Below are 21,767 nucleotides of genomic sequence, written 5' to 3' on the forward strand. Positions count from 1 at the left end.
GAAAAAGCCTGCTTGCATTCACTCTATATATACCCATCATAATTTTATATACCTCTATCAAATCTCCCCTCATTCTTCTACACTCCAGGGAATAATGTCCTAACCTATTCAACCTTTCTCTGTAGGGAAGATGGCAGTGCAACGCAGCTCGCAGCAGCCACTCCGGTGGCGATGTCTGTTATTTGTCAATTAGGGTGCCGTGTACAGTCCTGATCTGATGGAGATGGACGTGAGAGCATGGAGGAACATCTGGTGAAACATCTGAAATGCGTGCTTCGCTGCTGCTGCTATTGTGTGGTCCAGAATCTCCAGAGAAGGCCCCGAGTCCTCAGTTTTGCTTGTTGCTCGGCGGCTGGGGCGGGGTTGTAGCGCTCAGCAGAGGATGGTGCTCGGAGAGGCTGTGTCGGAGGGGCTGGTCGGAGGCTTGAAGTTTTCGGACGGACTCAGAGTCCGCTGCGGTCGGGTGCTTCCAATGGTGTTGCATTGGCAAGTTGGCGGCGCTTGGAGGTTCATGGTAGGGAGAATTTCTCCCTTCTGCTGCCTGCGTGAGATGATGAGCCTATCGGGACTTTGAGACTTTTTTTTTAAACTCTGCCCACGGTCTGCTCTTCATCAAATTATGGTATTGCTTTGCACTGTTGTAACTATATGTTACAATTATGTGGTTTTGTCAGTTTTAGTCTTGGTTTGTCCTGTGTTTTCTTGTGATATCATTCTGGAGGAACGTAGTATCATTTTTTAATGCATGCATTTCTAAATGACAATAAACAAGGACTGTGTGTCCTCATAATCTAATCTAAATCTATCTCAGTTTCTCAAGTCCCAGCAACATCCTTGTAAACCTTCTCTGCATTCTTTCAACCTTATTAATATCCTTCCTGTAACTTGGTGACCAAATCTGAACACAATACTCCAAATTCGGCCTCACCAATGCCTTATACAACCTCATCATAACATTCCAACTTTTATACTCAATACTTTGATTTATAAAGGCCAATGTACCAAAAGCTCTCTATCTACTTATGACACCACTTTTAGGGAATTTTGCATCTGTATTCCCAGATCCCTCTGTTCTACTGCACTCCTCAGTGCCCTATCATTTACCTTGTATGTTCTACCTTGGTTTGTCCTTCCAAAGTGCAATACCTCACATTTGTCTGTATTAAACTCCATCTGCCATTTTTCTGCCCATTTTTCCAGCTGGTCCAAATCCCTCTACAAGCTTTGAAAACCTTCCTCACTGTCCACACCACCTCCAATCTTTGTATCATCAGCAAATTTGCTGATCCAGTTTACATTAACATCAGATCATTGATATAGATGACAAATAACAATGGACCCAGCACTGATCCCTGTGGCACACCACTATTCACAGGCCTCCACTCAGAGAAGCAATCCTCCACTACCACTCTCTGGCTTCTTCCATTGAGCCAATGTCGAATCCAATTTACTACCTCTCCATGTACACCTAGCGACTGAATCTTCCTAACTAACCTCCCATGCGGGACCTTGTCAAAGGCCTTAATGAAGTCCATGTAGACAACACTGCCTTCCCTTCATCCACTTTCCTGGTAACCTCCTTGAAAAACTCCAATAGATTGGTCAAACATGACCTACCACGCAGAAAGCCATGTTGACTCTCCCTAATAAGTCCCTGTCTATCCAATCCCTTGTAGATCCTATCTCTTAGTATTCCTTCCAATAATTTACTTACTACTGACGTCAAAATTACCAGCCTATAATTTCCCGGATTAAATTTAGAGCCTTTTTAAATAACAGAACAACATGAGCTATCCTCCAATCCTCTGGCACCTCACCCGTAGATACCAACATTTTAAATATATCTGTCAGGGCCCCTGTAATTTCAACGCTAGTCTCCTTCAAAGTCCGAGGGAATACCCTGTCAGGTCCTGGGGATTTATCTACTCTGATTTGCCTCAAGATAGCAAGCACCTCCTCCTCCTCAATCTGTATAGGTTCCATGACCTCACTACTTGTTTGCCTATTTCCATTGACTCCATGCCAGTTTCCTTAGTAAATACAGATGCAAAAACCCCATTTAGGATCTCCCCCATTTCTTTTGGTTCCATACATAGCCAACCACTCTGATCTTCAAGAGGACCAATTTTATATACCTGTAGAAGCTCTTTGGATTATTCTTCACCTTGACTGCCAAAGCAACCTCATGTCTTCTTTTAGCCCTCCTGATTTCTTTCTTAAGTATTTTTTGCACTTTTTATATTCCTCAAGCACCTTATTTGCTCCGTTTCCTACACATGTCACACATCTCTCTCTTCTTCTTTATCAGAGTTCCAATATACCTTGAGAACCAAGGTTCCTGTTCTTACTCACTTTGCCTTTAATCCAGACAGGAACTTACAAAACTCTGCACTTTCAAAATTTCTCCTTTGAAGGCCTCCCACTTACCAATCACATCCTTGCCAGAGAACAAACTGTCCCAATCCACGCTTTTTAGATCCTTTCTCATTTCTTCAAATTTGGCCTTTTTCCAGTTTAGAACCTCAACCCGAGGACCAGATCTATCTTTATCCATGATCAAGTTGAAGCTAATGGTGTTATGATCACTGGAACCAAAGTGTTCCCCTACACACACTTCCATCACCTGTCCTAACTCGTTTCCTAATAGGAGATCTAATATTGCATCCTCTCTAGTTGGTACCTCTATATATTGATTTAGAAAACGTTCCTGAACACATTTTACAAATTCTAACCCGCCTAGACCTTTAACAGGATGGGAATCCCAATCAATATGTGGAAAATTAAAATCCCCTACAATCACAACTTTATGTTTCCTGCAGTTGTCTGCTATCTCTCTGCAGATTTGCTCCTCCAATTCTTGCTGACTATTGGGTGATCTATAATACAAACCCATTAATGTGATCATGCCTTTCCTGTTTCTCAGCTCCACCCATATGGCCTCCATAGTCAGAGGCTTTTTCCCAGGGCTGAAATGGCTAGCACGAGAGGGCATAGTAATTTAAGCATAAGAAACCAAGATAACATAATAGTATACTAGATTTTATATATATCAATGGAAAAAAAGAAAAAAAAACCCCCAAAAAAAACCCACCGTGCAACTAACTAAAAGCAAAGCAAAGCAATGGGCTAACTTGAAACCAAACAGAGTTAAACTTAAAATCACGTCCTCAATCCCGACCTCCATTAAAACAGTGAAAAAAAACAAGAAGGGTAAATATTACATTAAATGAAAATATCGAATAAAAGGTCCCCAAATCTGTTCAAATTTAAATGAAGAATCATAAAGGTTACTTCTAATTTTCTCCAGATTCAAACATAAAATCGTCTGAGAAAACCAAAAAAAGGTAGTTGGAGCATTAAGCTCTTTCCAATGTTGTAAAATACATCTTTTCGCCATTAAAGTAAGAAATGCAATCATTCTACGGGCTGAAGGGGAAAGATTACTAGAAATTTTAGGTAGTCCAAAGATAGCAGTAATAGGGTGAGGAGATCTACAATCACAACTTTATGTTTCCTGCAGTTGTCTGCTATCTCTCTGCAGATTTGCTCCTCCAATTCTTGCTGACTATTGGGTGATCTATAATACAAACCCATTAATGTGATCATGCCTTTCCTGTTTCTCAGCTCCACCCATATGGCCTCCATAGTCAGAGGCTTTTTCCCAGGGCTGAAATGGCTAGCACGAGAGGGCATAGTTTTAAGGTGCCTGGAAGTAGGTACAGGGGTAAGTTGTTGTTGTTGTTGTTTTTTTAAACACAGAGAGTGGTGAGTGCGTGAAATGGGCTGCCGGTGACGGTGGTGGAATCAGATACGATAGGGTCTTTTAAGAGACTCCTGGATAGGTACATGGAGCTTAGAAAAATAGAGGGCTGTGGGTAACCCTTGGTAATTTCTAAGGACAGGAATTAGGCACAGCTTTGTGGGCCAAAGGGCCTGTATTGTGCTATAGGTTTTCTATGTTTCTACAAAACTGATGGATCACCTGACAGTAATTTTTAATATTGAATTCCTATGTAGCAAGATCTCCTAAACCAGTTAACACTACAATGAATCCCCTCACACCGGGAATTGAAGTCTAAACTGAGAGAATAAAAGGATATCAACACAGCTGTACTCAAAGAATCAATGTACCAGGTTCCTAAACAATCCTTGTGTAGCTCTTGTTCTATCAGGACAGACCCAGAGATGGCAATCATGAGTTGGAAGTAGCCCTGGGAGACTCAACATCAACCCCAAGCATCAGTTCACACATCAACAAAGAAAGCATTGTCAGAATCAGGTTTAATATCACTGCAATATATTGTGAAATTTGTTATTAAGCAGCAGGAGTACATAAAAGAACTACGACTATAGGCCAGCCAGCTTAACTTCTATAGTCGGGAAAATGCTTGAAGCTAACATTAAAGAAGAATTAGTGAGACATCTGGATAGATATAGTTCAGTCAGGCAGGCACAGCATAGATACATTAAGGGCAGGTCCTGTTTGACAAACTTACTGGAGCTCTCAGGATATAACGAACACCGAGGGGAACACAGGTCGGTACCTGGATTTCCAGAAGGCATTCAGTAACGTGCTGCATAAAAGACTTAGTTGTAATAGAAGGATGCATTGAGTTGGGAGTAATGTGTTAGCATGGTGAGCACTGGTTAACCAATAGAAGGAAGAGAGTTGGGAAAATGGTTGTTTCTCTGGTTGGCCGTCAGCAGTGAACAGAGTGATGTAGGGGTTGGTTCTGGACCTGTAACTGTTCATGATATACATTAACAACTTGGAAAAGGGAAATGAATGTAGCATATCTAAGTTGTAGATGACATGCAAATTGTGCAGAGGATGTGGAGAGTCAGCAGAAAGATATAGATAGATTAAGTGAGTGGGCAAGTGTCTAGCAGATGGAGTGCAATTTTTTTTTAACTGTGAGGTCCTCTTTGGAAAGAAAAATATGATCAGATTATTACTTAAATAGTGGAAGATTGCAGCATGCTGTTGTGCAGAGGGACTTGGGAGTACTTGTACATCATAGACTGGTATGGAAACACAAATATCCAGGAACAGAAAAGTCTACAAAAATTGGTGGAAACAGCCCATTTGTAGTTAACAAATTTCACGACACATGCTGGTGATAATAAACCTGATTCTGATTCTGAGTCCATCACAGACAAAGCCCTCCCCACTGTTCAGCACATTTACAAGGAGCGCAGTCATAAAAAAGCAGAATCCATCATCAAGGACCCCCATCATCCAGGCCATGCTCTTTATTCGCTACTACCATCAGGCAGGAGGTACAGGAGTCCCACACCACAAAGTTCAGGAACAATTATTAGCCTACAACCATCAGGCTCCTGAACCAGTGTGGAAAATTTCACTTACCTCAATGCTGAATGACTCCAAAACCTATAGACCCACTTTCAAGGACTCTACAACTCAGTACTATTTATTTACTTCTTTTAAATAATTTGCATGATTTGTCTTCTTTTGCACATGGATTGTCTGCTAGTCTCTTTATATATTTTTCGTAAATTCTATCGTATTATTTTCCCTGTAAATGCCTGCAAGTAAACAAATCAAGGTAGTATATTGTGACATCTAAGTACTTTGATAATAGATCCACCTTGAACTTAAATTAAATAAAAGGACGAGGAACAAGTTAAACAAAACTTATGCAAAACTTAGGCAGGAGGAGAAGATGGCGACGTGACGCAGCGCGCAGCCGCCACTCCGGTGGTGATGTCTGTTATTTGTCAAGAAGGGTGTCGTGCACAATTCTGATTTGATGGAGACGGACGTGAGAGCATGGAGGAACATCTGGTGAAACTTCTGAAATACCTGCTTCGCTGCTGCTGCTATTGTGTGGTCCAGAATCTCCAGAGGAGAAGGCCCCGAGTTCTGTTTTGCTTGTTGCTTGGCGGCCGGGGCGGGGTCGAAGCACTTTGCAGAGGATGGTGCCCGGAGAGGCTGTGTCGGAGGGGCTGGTCGGAGGCTCCAAGTTTTCGGGTGGACTCAGAGTCCGCTGCAGTAGAGTGCTTCCAATGGCAGCGCTTGGAGGTTCATGGTGGGGAGAGTTTCTCCCTTCTGCCGCCTGCATGAGATGATGAGTCTATCGGGACTTTGAGACTTTTTTTTTTAAACCATGCCCATGGTCTGCTCTTTATCAAATTATGGTATTGCTTTGAACTGTTGTAACTATATGTTATAATTATGTGGTTTTGTCAGTTTTATTCTTGGTTTGTCCTGTGATTTTCTTGTGATATCATTCTGGAGGAACATTGTATCATTTTTTAATGCATGCATTTCTAAATGACAATAAACGAGGACTGAGTGTCCTCATAATCTAAACTTAATCTAATCTAAACTTAGCATTTACTGTTCAAAAAATAGAGCTTGCAGCAGACTTCATATACGTAAACTGTTTTTTTTACCTAAACACGGAATCAATATTACTGAAGCTCAAGCTAAACTTGTGTAACAGGAACAGAATCAGGTTCCTTTTAACTTCACATCTTTCCCATGAGTAAACAGCAGGACAGCCTCAAAGACACCAATGATGATTTCAATATTCATACTGTCGCATGGTACGTCTTTGGAGAAACCTGGGTAAAGTCTGGTCCTGTCGTTTTTATCTTACTTAGTATACAAGACTAAATCAGTAAATTTAGCCCAGAAGAGCAAAACTGCTCATGTGATTGACAGAGTTAATCCCTCTGGGCTAACAATCCAGCAAGGGAGACCAATAGCATCAATAAGAAAAAAACAATTAGCAAGGTTTTCTGCTGGTAAAAATACCAGAGTCATGAGATAGACAATTCTCTCATCCTTCCAATTATTCAACATTTAGCTCAGTTTTATTACTTCAGACTTACTTCACTATGATTGTCGACTCATGAGGAAACTACTGTTTACTAATGCATGCAGACACTTACCACTCGGTTCCAGATCGATCCACTTTTACTGCGATCATCAGGTGTTAGACGAATATACTGGCCTGTTAGCATTGTGCTCCCACTAAAATCCCACAGGGGCATTGAACTTGAGCCCACTCCTGTAGAAAAGGAAGAAGTACAAGAGCTATGCACTAAGATTAACATTTTCTCAAAAGCTACTAGTAACTGTTCCTCAATGCAAGGATATTTTCAACTGTATTTATCTTTAACACCCCTAAACTGTCTAGAAATACCTGAAAGCACATTAGAAGAGATGGTCTTCAGGGAACACCTGAAAGTGAATGAAGAAGTAAACACAAGGTGCTGAAAAGCTAATTAGTGGTGGAGAAAAGAAAAAGGAAGCAAATAAAACAATAAAAACAAGCCAGTGAACCTACTTCTCCTCCACTGTAGTTTCTTTTTAAGAATCACTGTCTTAAGAGTTCAGATTAAATTCAAACACCTCTACAAGATACCACTATTCCACGTCGACACAGAAAACTCAGCTGAGATTTCTCAAAAAGTGCTGCCACTCATTTTAAAGGAACTTCCAATCATAATTGTAATTGTAATTCTGCTCTCATGACACTTGCACCATCTACAAGAGTTACGATCATGACAGGATTATGTTGCAAAAATAGGCCATTTTGTTGATAACTTGTTCTGAACCAGTACCCACAATCCCATTAGACCCATTCCGTATTTCCTGTGGCCCTGCAATCTACTTCTCACATGTCCATCTTTGATACTTATGCTACTTACCGATACTAATTATCAAATTACAGTAACCATTAACCTCACAGCACATCTTGCTGTATTTTCTCCCCATTTAGAAATAGTCCATGCCTTTATTCCTTCGGCCAAAGCGCATGACCATACACTTTCCTGCACTATATTCCATCTGCCACTTCTTTTCCCATTCACCCAATCTGCCCAAAACTTCCTGCAGACTCCCTGCTTCCTCAACACTACCTACCCCTCCACCTATCTTTGTATCATCTGCAGATTTGGCCACAAAGCCATCAATTCCATTAACCAAATCATTGACATAAAATGTGAAAAGAAGCGGCCCTAACTCAGACCCCTGTGGAAAACCACTTGGCACTGGCAGCCAACCAGAATAGGCCCCCTTTATTACAACTCTTTTCATCCTGCCAATCAGCCAATCTTCTATCCGTGCTCGTGTTCTTCCTGTAATACCATGGGCTCTTATCTTCTAAGGCAACCTTATGTGCAGCATTGTGTCAAAGGCCTTCTGAAAATCCAAGCAAGCAACATCCACCAACTCTCCTGCCTGTTTTTCACTCAAAAGTCTAAAGAGTAAATCTTTGCATTAAGTGAACAAGTGAATAGAAGTGCATTGTATGGATCTTTCAAGTAAACTGAAGTAGTATCAGAAAAACCAGCAAGGACCTTAAGTGGGCAGTCCTCCAAGCGATGCTTCTCCTTGGGAAAAACCCCTTACGCTGAACAATGCTGCCTTCTGAACTCCAAGGAATCAAGGTATGGATATGACATGGACAGAGACTCTACAGCGACCTCTAGCAACTCAAGTGAGGATGACAGTGATGTAACAACAGGATTGGGTACTATGTCACGGCTTGCTCCAATAAAGTCTGAAGAAATGAAGACATGCAGCACTGAAAATGGAACCTATGAAAGAACTTCCATGGTTTCCGTCAATCACTTCCCAAGGAAAAGATTGATAAACGCTCCAAAGAAATTCCACATCATAAAAAAACTTTAAAGGTCTGGGCTGAGCTTCAACATATTAACAGAAACAAACTGCACCCATATGATGGCATCCAAATTTTGGCAACTATGTAATCTCAACAAATCAGACAATTGACTTGCAGAGCTGACAATGACATGAGAGATGGTAAACAAAACATACAAGGAGGTTGGGATGCAGTTAAGAGGTGGATGGAAGAACAGGCCCCAATGCAGACTGTTTAGAGGAAAGTGGTAGATAAAAGGTTTGGGAATATTTTTGGAAATAAAAACTCAAAAGGCCAGTGTGGTTAAGTTACTCAGGAATTCAGGGAGTAAATGAAAATAACAGAAGTCCCTTTTATTGGACTTTTATGGATGGCCTGAAACCAGGTATTGCAAAGATGGTGAAGGTGACAAAAATGAATTGGAGTGAAGTTGGTGTTCCATATAATGAGACAGTGCAAGCTGCCAAACAAGTGGAATGGGATCTCAAAACCCAAATAAGATCATTACAGGTGGGTCAGTTACCTGCTGATCAACAGCCACTGACCATGGGTCAACAGCCACAGCTACTATAGGTGAGTCAACAGCAAACACCCTTTCACCAACAGGAGAAGTGGGACTGGAATTCACCATGTGCACTGCAGCACTCTCAGTCTGAGTCAAACCTCCGAGGACAATCCCCTAAAACAAAATGTCACTGTAGTGAAAAAAGACACTGGGCTTGAAGTTGTTGGTATAGGAAAGAAGACAGACAACAGAAAAATTGGGAGACTGGGAGACAGGTTTGCAAAGTATGCTGGAGTGTGCTTAAACTAATTTGGCAGGGGGACGGGAACTGGAGTGATAGGGCTGAGGATGGGGCAATTGGTATACAAGTTGATGCACTGTGCAGTGAGACTCTGAGGAAGGACAGGTAGATGATAGGGAAAAATTGCAGTCAGTGGAATGAGTTGAAGTGTAACATGGAAGCAAAATTGGAAAGGGTGGCGAATATAAGGCTGATGTTATATTTGAATGCATGCAGTATACAGAAACTGTATATGATCATGTAGCGCAATTAGAGAGTGGGAGGTACGACACTGTTAGCATCATTGAGTTGTGGCTGAAAGATGATAGTTAGAAGCTCAATGTCCAAGGATACATCTTAAATTGAAAGGACAGGCACCTTGGCAGAGGGGTGAGATGGTTCTGTTGGTAAAATATGAAATCAAATCCTTAGAAAGAGGTAACATAGGATAAGAAGATGTAGAATCCTTGAGTAGAGTTAAGAAATTGCAAGGATAGAAAGAACTTGATAGATGTGATATGCAGGACTCGGAAAAGTACCCAGGACGTGGGGCACAAATTACAACGAGAGATAGAAAAATCATGTAAAAAGAGAATCAGGGATTTCAATATGCAGATAGATTGAGAAAATCAGGTTAGTGCTGGAATCCAAGAGAGTGAATTTGTGGAATGGCTTTTCAGAGCAGCTTGTGGTTGAGACCATGAGGGGAAAGGCAATTCTGGATTGGGTGTTGTGTAATTTTTCATATTTGATGAGGGAGCTTAAGGTCAAGGAACCCTGAGGAGCCAATGATCATAATATGATAGAATTTACCCTGCACTCTGAAAGGGAGAAGACAGAGTCAGATGTATCAGTATTACAATGAAGTAAAGAGAATTAGAGGCATGAGAGAGAAGCTGGCCAAAGTTAACTGGAAGTGAACAGCATCAGAGATGAAAGAACAGCAATGGCATGAGTTTTTGAGGGCAATCGGAAACGGCACAGGTACATGCCACAGAAATAGTATTCCAAAGGGAGGATGACGCAACCATAGCTGACAAAGGACATCAAAGACAGCATCAAAGCAAAAGATGAGCATATAACAAAAATTCGTGGAAAGTTAGAGGATTAGGAAGCTTTTAAAAACCAACAGAAAGCAACTAAAATGCTATAAGGAGAGAAAAAAAAGAAATATGATGCAAGCCAGCCAATAATATGAAAGATACCATATGTTGTTTTCAGATATACAAAGAATAAAAGAAAGGTGAGTGTGCATCTGGAAAATGATGCTGGAGAGGTAGAAATGGCGTGAGTGTCGGGTGGAGAACTGCTATTGCTAAGGACAAGGTGTTTGGGAAGCTGAAGGGTCTGAAGGTACATAAGTACCCTGGACCATATAGACTACACCCTGGGGTTCTGAAGGAGAAAGCTAAAGCGATTGTGGAGGCATTAGAGAATCACTAGATTCTGGGATGGCTCCAGAGGACTGGAAAATTGCAACTATCACTCCACTCTCCAAGAAGAGCAGGAGGCAGAAAAAAGGAAATTATTGGCCAATTAGCCTGATTTCAATGATTGGCAAGATGTTGGAGTCCAATATTAAGGATGAGGTTTTGGGGTACTTGAAGGCGTATGATAAAGTAGGCCAACATCAGCATAGTTTTAGGGAGAAATCTTGCCTAAGAAATCCCGCCTGACCATTGCAATTCTTTGGGGAAATAACAGGCAGGATAAATAAAGTACAGTCAGTGGATGTTGTTTACTTTGATTTTAAGAAGGCCTTTAACAAGGTATGACACATGAGGCTGTTGAAGAAGCAGAGTGCAGGTCTTAGATTGGGAAAATAAGCAAAGAAGTGGCAGATGAACTATGTACTTTGGTTGAAGGAATAAAGGTGTAGACTATTTTCTAAATGGGGAGAAAAAAAAAATCAGAGGTGCAAAGGGACTTGTGCAGGATTCCCCAAGGGTTAATTTGCAGGCCGAGTCAGCGGTAAGGAAGACAAATATGTTAGCATTCATTTCAAGAGGCCTAGAATACAGGAGCAAAAATGTAATGCTGAGTCTTTATAAGGCATTGCATTGATCAGACCACACTTGGGAGTATTGAGAGCAGTTTTGGGCCCCTTATGTAAGAAAAGATGTGCTAGCATCACAAAGGGTCCAGAGGAGGTCCATGAATGATTCCAAGAATGAAATGATTATCATATGATGGCTCGAGACCTGTACTAGCTGGAGTTCAGAAGAATGAGGTGTGGATCTCATCAAAACCTATTCAATATTGAAAGGCCTCAGTAGAGTGGATGTGCAGAGGAGGTTTCCTATAGTGGGTGAGTCTAGGACCAGAGGGCACAACCTCAAAATAGAGGGACATCCATTTAGAACAGAGATGAGAAGGAATTTCTGTAGCCATTGGGTGGTGAATCTGTGGAATTTGTTACCACAGATGCCTGTGGAGGTCAAGTCATTAAGTATATCTAAAGCAGGAGGTTATTGATTAATCAGGTTAACAAAGGTTACCGGGAGAATGGGGTAGAGAGGGATAATAAATCATCCATGGTGGACTGGCAGAGCAGAATCAATGGGTCAAATGGTCCAATTCCACCCCTATGTCTTATGATATTTGTAAAGAAACAGCTAACACTGTTGATTCCTGAGATGAAGGGGTTAGACTACAAGGAGAGATTGAGTCCTCTGGGACTGTACTCGCTGGAATTCAGAAGAATGAGAGGACATCTTAAAGAAACATAAAATTATGAAAGGGATCAAGAAGATAAAGGCAGGAAAGTTGTTTCCACTGGTAGATGAGACTAGAACTAGGGGACATAGCCTCAAGATTTGGGTGAGTAAATTTACCACGGAGAGAGTAGGAACTGATTTTCCCAAATAATAGTGAATCTGTGGAATTCTCTGCCCAATGAAGCAGTGGAGGCTACCTCAGTAAGTATATTTAAGACAAGATTAGATAGATTTTTTGCATAGTCGGGGAATTAAGGATTATGGGGAAAAGGCAGGCTGGTGGGGATGAGTCCATGGTCAGATCAGCCATTATTAGTTCTAATATGCTTTACCATAATTTACCTTTTTTAAAAAAACCTACATAGGCAATCATTTATAGAGCAGTTCAATCTGATGTAAGTATGCCTACGTGCAAAAATAATCTACCTAGCAATGACATAATCCTATCAACACTTTGTGATACTTCCATAACATAGGTGAAATTTTGATTATTGTTATATTTAATGCAGGTATGCACATTTTTCTGCCTCTGAATTTTCAAATGTAATAATTCTAAATATGTGATGTGGAGTCAAAGGGAGTAATGTTGAATTGGACTTTATAATTGTTATTTTCCCTGCAGCTTAACTTCCTTATGCTTATTTGTATTCTCGTACAATTATGTATAAACTTGTAACCATTCATCTTTTAAGTGGTTGCAGGTGCTGCATCACTTGAATGGGGGTTAACTTATTGGTTAATTCAAGCAATGGAATTTGATTGGAATGTCTGTTATCCATGAAAATTCAATGGAAGTGGCAAACTGGTATAAGAGAACCAGACTTAGTTGGACCAGTCCTTTTGCTCTCATCCCATGTTGTTTTCCCTGCCATGTGGGTCTCTTCATATCAAAAACATCAGGATTCAACAGTTTTTTCCACACCCTGGATCAATTGTTCTAAGTTGCTCAAACACCTGGAGAATACAGGAGGCTTCAGGTGGGTAAAGATAAATAAAGACTCCACTGCTAACTATCAGTGAAAAGCAGGAGCAAACACAAAATTCCTGAACTCGCAACTAACCAAGGGTGAAGTCTAACATGATTTTGCAAATTTACATAAGCAGGGTTACACCACTTTAAGAGCTGTGACTGAATGGCTGAGCAGACTCGAAGGGCTGAATGGCCTAATTCCATCCCTCACTTATGGTTTTTTCACATTTGAGAAGAAACAGCATATGTAAGCCACCTGGCCTCTGAAGCTTGCCCCTCAATTAACATCAGACTGATCTGCCCCAGGCCACAAGTCTTGTGCAAGTTCTCCACAACCCTTAATTCACAAACATTTTTAATCTCAAGTATCTCCATAAATCAAACAAAGAATTCCATTGTCATTCCCCTCTGCAAAAAATCCAATACAATTGTTTTATACGTCTGCTGCTTTACCTGATAACTAAATCCTCTTGTTTCTATTAAAATTGTAGAAACCTCTCCACATCTATGCTGTCAGAGGTATACTGTCTACTTCACTTCTGACTGGATAACTTTCTCATCCTAAGTTTTTTTTTTCCTGAGTTAATCTCCTTTAAACCCTATCCGTTTCTAGTGGACACTTCCTTAAATAAAGGGACCAAAATCACATTGTATTCCACATGTAGTCTCTCCTATATCCAATATAATTGTAATAATACTTCATTTCTAAACCCCAAGCTTTGGCCTTTTGGCAATAAAGGCCAAAATTCCAAAACGTTTGTGACAATCCTAACTTTCCAGTTCATATGAGTGGCCTTGATAGAGTCTATGTGGAGAAGTTGTTTCCCAGAGTGGTGAATCTGTGGAATTCATTGCCAAAGGTAGCTGTGGAGGCCAAGTGTGTATGTATATTTAAGGCAGGGATTGATGGATTGATGGATTCTTGATTGGCCAGGTCATAAAGGGATACAGAGAGAACGGAGGACCTGGGATTGAGAGGGGAAAATTGATCAGCCATGATGAAATAGTGCAGCAGACTCGATAGGTCAAATGCCCAATTCTGTTACGTTTAAAAAAATGTGATTCCAATACTTTACTTATTCTTATACTATTCTCTGTACTTTATTTTCACAATTTCTACATAAATAGGTAGATTCCTTTCTTACTTTCTACACATTAAACTCTAGTTGCCAAGTTTTCACTCACACCCTCCACTTCTCATTCTGTTCCAGAGGCCAACCATCCTCCTTGCAACATGCCCTTCTACCTTTTTCCTAGACTATTCTGCAATCTTTACACTACTCCCTTCCCCCACATTATTAACAAATAATGAGGAACAGGAACAAATCTCAAAGCATTGCACTGCAAATGCCCTTCCAGTATAAACTTTAGTTAAGATGCACTAGGAATATTTCTACATTTCTAGTCACCCTATTCAGCTGTAGAACCATTGGTTATATAGTGCCTATAAAGAGTATTCACCCCCTCCCCCGGAAGTTTTCATGTTTTATTGTTTTACAACATTGAATCACAATGGACTTAATTTGGCCTTTTTGACAATGATCAATAGAAAAAGACTTTCTGTCAAAGTGAAAAAAGATCCATATAAACTGCCCTAAATTAATTACAAATATACAACAAAAAAAATTGATTGCACAAGTGTTCACAACCTTTAATATGACACATCAAATCATCACTGGTGCAGCCAATTGGTTTTAGAAGTCACATAATTGGTTAAATGGAAGTGTTTTAGGAGACCTATGTACAGTCAAGGTGTTTCATTGATTGTAGTAAAAATACACCTGTATCTAGAGGGTCCAACTGCTGGTAAAGGCTAGACCATGAAGACAAAAGCACAGTCCAAGCAACTACGCAAAAAGATAATTGAAAGACAATACAGGAGATGTATACAAGAAAATTTCCATGACACTGAATATTCCTTTGAGTACAGGTTTCCATCGCCATCCGAAGGTAGAATGTTCCTATGAAATGGTTCGTAAGCTGGAATGTCGTAAAGCAAAGAAGCAATTACCATTAATTTATATGGGAAAAATTTGTGAGCGTTCGCAGACCCAAAAATAACCTACCAAATCATGACAAATAACACATAAAACCTAAAATAACAGTAACATATAGTAAAAGCAGGAATGATATGATGAATACACAACCCATATAAAGTAGAAATACTTTTCCACAATCATTGCCGCACTGTTCTCCGTAGCGAAAATCTCATGCAAGCGCTCTCGGCAGAAACACGGCGCGAGCACTCTCCAGTAAACCTTAAGCTATGAAGCCGCCAAATCATACCAAATAACACATAAAAACACACAGCCTATATAAAGTAGAAATAATGTATGTACAGTGTAGTATCACTTACAGGTATCAGGAAGACATCGAGCACACTGATGATGGTGTGTTATGCTGTGTCATGCTGTGTCGTCGGAGGGTGGAGTGGTGCAGTGGCCCCCACCCTCCGGGCAGCGAAACGATATCGATCTGTGAAGAATGCAGGAGTCCAGCGGGAGCTGGAACGCACCCAGCACATCTTTAAGAAAAAAGCCGAAATAAGCAAGCTAATTAATTAGGTGCCGCCCGGCACGTAATTGTCGACCCAGATCAGAGGTGACGCAATCTGCAATCGTCTCTGATCTGCGCCGACATTTACGTGCCAGGCGGCACCTAATTAATTAGCTTGTTTATTCTGGCTTTTTTCTTAAGGATGTGCTGGGTGCATCCCGGCTATCGCTGCATTCTCCGCGAATCAGTATCTGTCCGCGGCCCGGGGTCGAAGGTCGAGGTTCATCGTCTGTGGCTGATATGGAAGACTTGCTTGACTACTTAGCCTCACGCATTTTTAGATCATAAGCACTCAAACCATCCTGCAAATATGCTCTAAACCAATGTACCCTTTCAAAATTAAAATCGTACTTTATCATTGCAGCAAAAATCTCATGCAGTTGCCTCACAGTCAGTTCCTCGACGACTTCACTTTCGGTCTGTTCGCTACTGCATTCGGTTTCAATTGTTATCCTTTCCTCTTCCAATTGCATCAGCTCTTCATCTATCAGTTCTTGGCCATGGGATACCAAAACCTCTTCAACATCATCTTCATCAATTTCCACAAGCCAAACTCACTTTGTCCTTACTTCGTTCACCACGATCAAAATGCTTAATTATGTCTAGTTTTACGCTAAGTGTAACACCCTTACGAGCTCTTTCAGGCTTTTCCGATACCTCAGAACTGATCTTGCAAACGGCTACTCACAGGCACGTGTTTAAGCAATGCTGGCGACAATGCCTTTCCGAATCCGGGGGAGAGCAGCTGCTCGGGGCGCGCACTTCCTTTTTTCGTAACAGTGAAAACACCTTCTGTTATCGAAAACAGGTACCTAATGTAGGTCTTTCGTAATAGTGAGGTTTTGTAAAGCGAACGTTCGAAAAGCGGGGGACACCTATACAGGCAAGTCAATCATAAAATGGAAAGAATTGCCCACCATTGAGAACATCTACTATAAACGCTGCCTGGGCAGGGTGAAAAGCATTATCAGGGAAGCATCTCACCCTAACCATGGACTTTTTATTCTCCTCCCATCCGGTAGGCGCTACAGGAGCCTCTGCTCCCGCACCAGCAGGCACAGGAAGAGCTTCTTCCCTGAGGCTGTGACACTGCTGAACCTCTCATCACAGCACTAAGCAGTATTGCATTCATATTGTACTGTCTCAGTACTTTTATATTTGTGTGCTGTAGCACTTTTTATTTGCAGTTATTTTGCAAATAACACTTCTTTGCATTTCTGGTCAGATGCTAAATGCATTTCATTGGCTTTGTATCTGAGCTCAGCACAATGACAATAAAGTTGAATCTAATCTAATATGGCACAATTGTAAATCTGCCTAGAGCAGGCTGTCCTCAAAAATTGGGACACTGTACAAGAAGGGGACTCATGAGGGAGGTCACCAAGTGACCTATGGCAACTCTGGAGGAGTTAGAAGCTTCGGTGGCTAAGATAAGAGTGTGACAAAGAGAAAGGCACTGTTGGAAAAAAAACTCAAATGAAATCTCATCTACAGCTTGTCAGAAGGCATGTGGGAGACTCTGAAGTCAATTGGAAGAAGGTTCTTTGGTCTGATGAAACCCAAATCAAGCTTTTCAGTCATCAGACCAAACACTGCACATCATGAAAGACACACCATCCTTACCATGAAGGATGATGGTGGCTGCTTCACTGCAACAGGCCCTGGAAGGTTTGTGAAGGTAGAGGGTAAAATGGATGCAGAAAAATACAGGGAAATCCTGGAGGAAAACTTGATGCAGTCTGCAAGAGAACTGCAACTTAGGAGATTTGTTTTCCAGCAAGACAATGACCCCAAACATAACGCCAAAGCTACACAGGAATGGCTTAAAAACAACAAAAGTTAATGTCCTGGAGTGGCCAAGTCAGGGTCCAGACCTCAATCCAATTTAGAATTTGTGGCTGGACTTGAACAGGGCTGTTCACTCATAACCCCCACACAATCTGACAGAGCTTGAACAGTTTTATAAAGATGGGGAAAAATTGCAGTGTCCATATGTGCAAAGTTGATAGAGACCAATCCACAAAGACTCAAGGCTATAACTGCTGCCAAAGGTACATCTACTAAATACTGACTTGAAGGCTGTAAATACTTTAAGCAATCAATTTTGTTTTTTATAATTTAGATTACTTTGTAGAGATCTGTTTTCACTTTGACACGAGAGTCTTTTTCTGTTAATCAGTGTCAAAAAAGCCAAATTAAATCCACTGTGTTTCAATGTTGTAAAATAATAAAACATGAAAACTTCCAGTGGGATGGAGGTGAATACTCTTTATAGGTATCATACAAAAAGACAGTTAAATCAGTCTTTAACCCATACTAACACATATTCCTCAATTTTGTGCTCAGCTGCCTTGTATAACCCCCATCTTTTGCCATCATATGATTTTGAACATGTGAATCTCTGCTGTCACTGCAGAGTGACATAATGTAACTGTTTACAATGATGATTGGGCAGAGAGAGGGCACCCAGCAGATCAACTGATTTAACAGGATACTTAAATATTTCAAATACCTGTATGCAGCTATGTTCTCAACAATGGCCGCGCCTCTACTCACTATACACTCAAGACTGTGTGGTTAAATACCACCATAGCAGCCTAATCGCAATTAACGATAATTTCGAATACAGGAGACAGAGCTTAGTCATGACATCATTTCACTCATTATCAACAAAACAGAAGATCTAGTTATTGACTTCAAGAGGACCGGGGGGGGGGGGTACTCCCGTTTACATCAGCGGTGCTGAGGTTGAGAGGGTTAAAAGTTTCAAGTTTCCAAAAGTGCACATCACAGTGTCCTAGCTCAACCTATGTAGATACCATAGTCAAGGAAGCTCACCAATGCCTCTCCCTCAAGTGAATAAAGAAATTAGTCACATCCCTGTTGACCCTACCCAATCTTTAATCAATGGACTATAGAAAATATCCTCTCCGTATGTAATGGTGACTGCAAGTTACTACGTAGCTGTGGTCATCGTAAATTGTCCCATGATTAGGCTAGAGTCAAATAGTTGCGTTGCTGGGCAGCCCGGCTTGGTTGGACGGGAAAGGCCTGTTTCATACTGTATCTCTAACAGAAATAAACCAACCATGAACTTATAGAGAGGCAGCGTGCTGAAGCAGAGGAAAGCATGGTGGGTTACTTCATCGCTTCGGAGCTTGGAGTCAGCGTGTAATACCCGAGCCCTAAGCCTCTCTCGCTGCCTTTGCTTCCCTCCCCGCACTCACCCTGGTACGGCTTCATTAAACTGTGTTCCCGCTTCAGGTACTCGCTGTTCCCATCCGTCATGTCAGCGTTCGCCGGGACCAGAGCCAAGCTCAGATAATGTATTAGGAGCAACACCCAGCCCAGCCTAGACCGGGAGAAGGGCCAGTCTACCCGCCAGCTGCCACACACACACTCCCAACCTCGCCGACCAGCCGCCATCTTCTATTTCAGACACTTCCAGTTAGTCCCCTGTTTCCAGGTGCCGCCCGGAAATGGACAGCGTAAAGGAAGAAATTCGAGGGGGATGTGGTGGGTGACACTCTTCCCGTCCAGAGAATTTCTACCTCCCGCAAACGCGCTCTGTAAATGGGCAAAACCTATCGTAAGCATCAACCCGAGGAGGAAAAACCAGCGACGGAAAAGCCGGAAGATAAACGCAGCTACAACACTGTCAGCCAATCGTGAGAGAACAACCCTGGAGTATCGCCATAATCCATTGGCTAAGGCGTCAGAAATGTCGCCGGCAATTCGCTATGGCGTTGGCGTGGTCGCCAGCGATTGGTTATGATGTCACGACTGGTCGCCGGCGATAGGCTAAGAAATCGCCTCGATCACTAATTGGTTAAGACACCAGAGCGCCGGTTACCAGCGCGGCGTTCAGTGACGGTAGAGCGTGCTCGTGAGCAGTGGTGGGCGGGGGTTATGTCTGCAGTCGCCTAGTGTGTTTACTGGCGGCCACGCTGCAAATCCTGCAGAAGGGAATGAATGGATTTCTCAACTCACCATGGCTGCTCTTGAAGGCCTCGATAGCAGGCTTGTTTCGTGTAGCTGTCCGGTCTGGCACACCCCGAACAAACAGTGGAGGCAGACAGTCCTGCAGGGAGATGATAACGTTGGACCTTGGTATCATTCGGTGGAGGTAACCTCTCATATGGGGGTAACCCACAAAATGCCGGAGGAGCTTAGTAGGTCTGGCAGCATCTGTGGATGGGAATAGACAGTTGACGTTTCGGGCCGAGGCGCCCTCATGAAGGGTCTAGGCCCGAAATCTCAACTGTTATTCATCTTCATAGATGCTTAAGATGTGTGTGTGTGTTGCTGAAGTTTTTCAACATGTGCAGTATCTCTCTTATTTCTAATTCTGCGTCCAGATCGCAGGGTTTGCCTTAAGGTGGCCCCGCTTTTTACTTGGGATAACTGCAGGTCACTGTGAAATACTGTCGGGAAGGATGTGACAGCGCTGGAGAGGGGGCCAAGAGTACTAGGATTTGTCTGGGATGAAGCAGTTCAACTATACCGTGAGATATATATTCTGGTCGGAGCGGAGGAAACTGTTTGAAGTAAACAAAATTATGACGGGTATAGAAAGATAGTAAGAAACTGAGCAGAAAGTAAAAGTTAGGATAGAGGGCAGAGGGTTTAGTGGGTAGCTCAGAAGTTTTTGTTTAATCCAGTGGATGCCTAGAAACTGGAAAACTTTTGGAGGTGGGATCGATACTGAACTGTTTAAGGTATACCTATAGTTACAAAAGTAAAAAAGGTTACAGACCAAATTCCAGTAAATGGAATTAGTATGGATTGTCCAGTTGATTGCAGTGCGTACATTTGAATAACGGTCTTGTCAAGCAACTGTAGACTTGGATTTGACATTCACATACTTAATTACATACCTCCTGAACATTGCAACCGTATTTCACATCTTGAACACACTGTTGGCTAGTGATCAAACACACCATTTGATGTAGTATACAGACCTAATTAGTGTAGTGTAGATTACTTGGCAAGGGAATGCATAACTGCTGACAGCAATAACAAACATGACTGACAACATTTTGACATTTTATTCCCGTGGAAGGGGGGGGCGGTTACCGTCATCAATAGTGGGGCTCAAACCGTTATGGCGTTGCCTTCTAAAGCCTCAGCATTACATCCTTGCTTTTATATTCTAGACCACTCAAAATGAATGCTAACATTACATTTGCCTTCCTACCATTGACTCAACCTGCAAGTAGGGAATCTTGCATAAGGACTATTCATTCCCTCATCCATTTTCTTGCTCTGCAGTAGTTTCTTACTAAATATGGCCTCGTGACTGTAGTGTGGTTTAGTTTGTGTATGGTGCTTCAGTCAATGGAGCCATTGCGTGAGTCCATTTTATCATTTTGCAGGCATTTGTTAAATGTGTTCGAACTTTGTAGAAGAGTTGCCAACTCTGCAGTTAGTCGTCACCCTTTTGTTTGTAAAAGAGGCTTTGATTCATAGCAGGATACTAGCAAAGAATAAATATGTTATGTTTCAGACAGTGGCAGCCATAATGTGCTCTGTATGGTCGCATGCTGCTGATGTTGGGGTGTCCAATCCAGAACCATTAGCCTTTTGGATCAGCTCCACTCCAGAGAAAAGTTGATTGGAGCAATGATACAGGTTTGCTTGATATCCGTGTGGATGTGTGGTGGATCCAAATAATCGTTGAGCAAATATAAGGTGAGGAGACAGCCGAGGGGGTTGGGGGGGGGCGGAGTCGAGGACATTTGCAAAATCAGAAAGGCTATGAGTACAGTTTGTACTGATCCTTTGGACATATAATCTTTGTTGAGCATTAACTCCATTGTGCTCCTCGATGGGTAAAAGCTATGCCAGAATTCAATGAACAGCTGCTTGAACCTTGGGAGAGCACAACTGAGCCAATAGCTTTCTCTGTGGTAGATGGCAGTGTCATGTACCCCGTGACGGGTTAAAGAACCAACAGAAATGGAAAACACCTTGGAGTCTGGTATTGCTGTTAACTAATGGTATTTATTAGTAACTATGCAATACAGTGATATAAAATCAGATAAATCAAACAGGTCAGCAATGATTATCTATATGTAAGTGTGGAATATATATGAAAGCCAAG

At 41.8% G+C, this 21,767-nt stretch overlaps 1 protein-coding gene across 1 annotated transcript in view; it reads right to left on the reverse strand.

Moving 5' to 3' along the window:
• The window catches only part of lman2 (lectin, mannose-binding 2), a 41,279-nt gene extending 21,954 nt beyond the window's left edge, over positions 1 to 19,325 (reverse strand). The window contains exons 1-2 of the mRNA XM_063053703.1: positions 18,892 to 19,325; positions 6,919 to 7,037 (exon numbers count right to left, since the gene is read on the reverse strand). Coding sequence (XP_062909773.1) covers positions 6,919 to 7,037; positions 18,892 to 19,090 — 318 coding nt within the window. The 5' untranslated portion in view covers positions 19,091 to 19,325. The remainder of the gene's footprint in view (positions 1 to 6,918; positions 7,038 to 18,891) is intronic.
• Positions 19,326 to 21,767: the final 2,442 nt, after the last annotated feature.

The sequence above is a fragment of the Mobula hypostoma genome, chromosome 7 (genome assembly GCF_963921235.1).
Source record: "Mobula hypostoma chromosome 7, sMobHyp1.1, whole genome shotgun sequence".
In the NCBI taxonomy this organism is placed as follows: Eukaryota; Metazoa; Chordata; class Chondrichthyes; order Myliobatiformes; family Myliobatidae; genus Mobula; species Mobula hypostoma.